This window comes from Nicrophorus vespilloides, unplaced genomic scaffold (assembly GCF_001412225.1).
Source record: "Nicrophorus vespilloides isolate i.1.1-1 unplaced genomic scaffold, Nicve_v1.0, whole genome shotgun sequence".
NCBI lineage: Eukaryota > Metazoa > Arthropoda > Insecta > Coleoptera > Silphidae > Nicrophorus > Nicrophorus vespilloides.
Window position 1 is genome coordinate 928,644 of NW_017100106.1, and position 3,946 is coordinate 932,589.

At 32.7% G+C, this 3,946-nt stretch overlaps 1 protein-coding gene across 1 annotated transcript; it reads right to left on the reverse strand.

Moving 5' to 3' along the window:
• Positions 1-1,965: 1,965 nt before the first annotated feature.
• LOC108568254 (glycine-rich cell wall structural protein 1.0-like) lies at positions 1,966-3,655 on the reverse strand. Its single transcript, XM_017929227.1, has 3 exons — positions 3,650-3,655; positions 3,325-3,364; positions 1,966-2,441 (listed from the first exon to the last, which is right to left on the reverse strand). The coding sequence occupies exons 1-3, from the start codon at positions 3,653-3,655 to the stop codon at positions 1,966-1,968; spliced, it is 522 nt and encodes a 173-aa protein (XP_017784716.1).
• Positions 3,656-3,946: the final 291 nt, after the last annotated feature.

The following is a 3,946-nucleotide window of genomic DNA, read 5'->3' on the forward strand; positions in this document are numbered from 1 at the left end:
TTCTCTAATCATACATTTGCTTTTCAAAACCATTTACAAACTCTATGTATTGACACAAAGAAAATAAAGTATTGCAAAATAATTGCTCACATATATTTATCTCGTTTCCGGATAAACGACTAACTCGATTTGGTCGCAACTTGTACAAAAAATAACCTTTACTTGAAAATCCTAAATGGACTTAAATGGTTAATGCGGTTATCTTATTTAGATGTTAAAACATTACAGATTTTGTCACGTACATTAATAAAAACGAACGATCAATATTAATTGCATCCATAAATGGGTAATTGAAGATCAGATATAATATAAATTACATCATCGCGTTCGGTGGAAAAATGACTGATTTACGTAATAATAATGAACGCACCGCGACATATCAATAATAGCATTTCTAATACACTCGGAAGCCTACATTATATGTTGTGAATAAAGAAAAGTGTATCGCAAAAGCATTATTTTATTATGTATAGTTCTTATTATTTTTTTGTTAATTTCTCTGCAGATTGTATTTATTCTTTAAAAACTTTATTGTAATTCCAAATTTATGTAATTTTAGTGAAATTATAAAAATAAACTATTAATTATTGATTAATAATTGTAATTTTTATTGTGTTGTGACAACCATGTTTTGACTATACAATATTGAAGAGTATGTTGGTATGTTGTAATCTTGTTTTTCTTTGTTTTTTGTTATTGAAAATTTACTTGTAATAGATGGCAACAGATGTTCTTTTATCATATTTTTAGATTCTGTTTCATGTGCTCGTAACTATTGTTTGAAAACCGTGTACATTTTATTTATGTAAAGTATAACGATGTCATTGAATTTTCAATATTTTTGACAATATTTAAAATGTAAAAAATACAAACAATGCCTATATAACATCATGCAAATCCATTTCAAGTAGAGATGGAGGATTTTACGAATGCATGCATCTTTTGAACTGGAGGATTATTAATTGATGGCAGGCATGGTGCTATGGTGTAGTGCAGGGTTCGATAACCTTTTTGACTAGGATGGCATATTGCAAAATGTAATATTTTATGAGTGAGCGCGACTTCCAAACTTGTATGTTTTTTAGCACTTTAAAATTGCCGAAAATTATTATTTATTATTGCCCTTAATATGGAAAACCAAAGAAAGGATGAAGGTGGATTGACCACTGAGGCTAATTACAATTGTTTAATTGAAGATTATTGGCAAAAGACAGAAGCCTGCATCAATATTAAATATTCAGTCTCAAACAAAAAATTTAAGAGATTTTAATAGATAAATTTACGAAAAAATTGCTTGGATTTGTGAATCAAAATTATTTTGTTCGCCATGCATTTTGTTTTCTCATTTTCGGATATTCTGATATTCTGATTTTACGACGTCATTTTGAGCATCACGAATTAAAGAATAGGGGAAATTATATTGAATTTATATCTACTCAGTGAATTTTTTGTACAGCATCCTCAGGTTGAAAAGTCACCGCCTGCCGCATAGTTATGTAGTTATCAATATTTATTTACTAATCTAAACATTTTTATATTTTTAATCACTTCATCTTTATTTTTTCTTATCTCTTTGAAATTAAATCTTATTCAAACGTCAGTATTTCACATGAATAATTTTCTGTAGATTTTATTTTACTAAGTTTTTGAGTAGTTTGACACACATTGTAGCTAGTTCAAAAAATAAATTCATCTCTTCTCTAGCAAATTGTTGTTTATTTTGTTTATTAGGAATTAATGATAGAAAATTAAAAGGTCATTGAACCAGTATAATTTAGGGGTTGTATGGACATATATTATTTAAGTCAAATTAAAAGATTTTGTGTAATAAAAATTTATTTTACAAAGTATTTACAGTATGAAACATAAACAAACAAAAATAAGAAAAAAAGGTTGAATTCCCTATTCCTTTTCAGTAGCTCTTAAATATCACCGGGAATACTTATAAGTTGACTATCTGGAGTATTACCACCATCCTCCGCCACCGCCTCCACTGCCACCGCTCGACCATCCACCGTGGCCACCGCCTCCTCCGCCTCCACCGGACCATCCTCCGTGTCCGCCTCCGCCTCCTCCTCCGTATCCACCGCCTCCTCCGTATCCGCCGCCGCCTCCTCCATGGCCACCGCCGCCGCCTCCGCCGGATGGAACGATGATCTTAATAATCTTCACCACTTGTCCACCGCCGCCGCCTCCTCCTCCGCCACCGCCGATCCATCCGCCGCCGCCTCCACCGTGACCACCTCCTCCACCTCCGCCGATCCATCCGCCACCGCTGCCGCCGCTACCGGACCATCCACCACCACCTCCTCCGGATTTCCAGCCGCCGCCACCTCCTGACCAACCTCCTCCGCCACCGGACTTCCAACCGCCTCCTCCTCCACCTCCGGACCATCCACCACCGCCTCCTCCGCTAGACCATCCGGAACTTATGTATCCGGCTAGAAAGAAAATACATTTAGTGCACATAAATTGTCTTTACGATTCCTATGTAATTGAAAATTTACGAATTATTGAAACAATAATAATACTTTAATATCATATTTAATGTTACCTGCAAGGATAATGCAGATATAATTTCTTCATCGTAAGTTGTTTTGAAATCAAAGCTTCGAAATAATTATTATTTTTTTTAATTATTTAAATGTTTGACCACAGTATTCAGAGATCCATATCAATATTTTAACAATTTCAAATTTTATCTATGTTAAAAAATATAATACTAAATTTTCTATCAAAAAAATAATAAATAATTAAATTTTGCTCAACACTGATCTTAAATAGGAATGAAAAGTGAAGATATAGATTTATTTTAAATATATATTTCCTGTTATAATTCCCATACACTAGTTCACATCATCTATTCTCTCACAGTTGTCAGATCGAAGAATTTATTGTATGGAAATAAATACATTAGAAATCACTACATTTGTATATAATACCTTTTAAGTCACAATTTAAAACCAAATAAATTACTGAAAAACTTCTTACTAAAATTGCCAAGATTCCCTGTATGTATAGAAATAACGTTATCTATATCTGTTTCATATAATATTTAAATTTATTGACTGAAAACTAGAATAAAGTCAATATTATATTCCATACTAACTAATATATTGCATATACGATGTAATTGACTATAATAATTTATTGGGAATTGTTCAAATGGTTGGTTGAATATAAATTTTATACAATCTGTTTGTAAGCGTTAACGCGAAGATGAAAACAACAGGCGTAAAAAATGCAACTGCGTTCGGTGATAACCAAATATGGAGAACTTTCTAATGAATAGAAAATTTTCATACATAATGTTAAAGTATTTACCATTTGTCATTGCGGCCAATGCTAACAAGCAAACGAACACCTGTAACAAAAAAATGAAATAAATGATTATGAATTGCTTATTCCTTGTTTGAGATTCAGTAAAAAATGAATATAATATTGAATTCTAAAAGTTATAACAACACTTCTTATATTTATTGAAATAGACACGATTTATCCGTGAAATATCACTTGGTGTTTTAAGAAGATTCATCACTGATTACACAAGAATATTTATAATCCGGTGCATCTTTAGTGTATGCGTATACTTTCTCTTAGTTTATTATTTGGGAGAATAATAGCGGAATAATAGTTAGTGCTGTATTACCTTCATCTTAGATGCTAAAAGGTGACTGACTTGTGAGCCGTTTTCGGCTCTCTTATATACAAAAACAAAGCCATTGGCTCATGGGGAGATTCCCCTTTCTCCGATGTCATCTCCCCAGTTCCCGTGCATCCCATCCCATCATCAACTGACACCGACATCATCATCATTATCATCAGCATCGCATTAATTCATATTTGCTTTTCACCATTCTCATCGTTCTACCATGAAAATCTAGCGAGACATTTTTTGCGACATGCAATTGCATCTGCAATTAGACAATTCTGAACAAGAAAATAA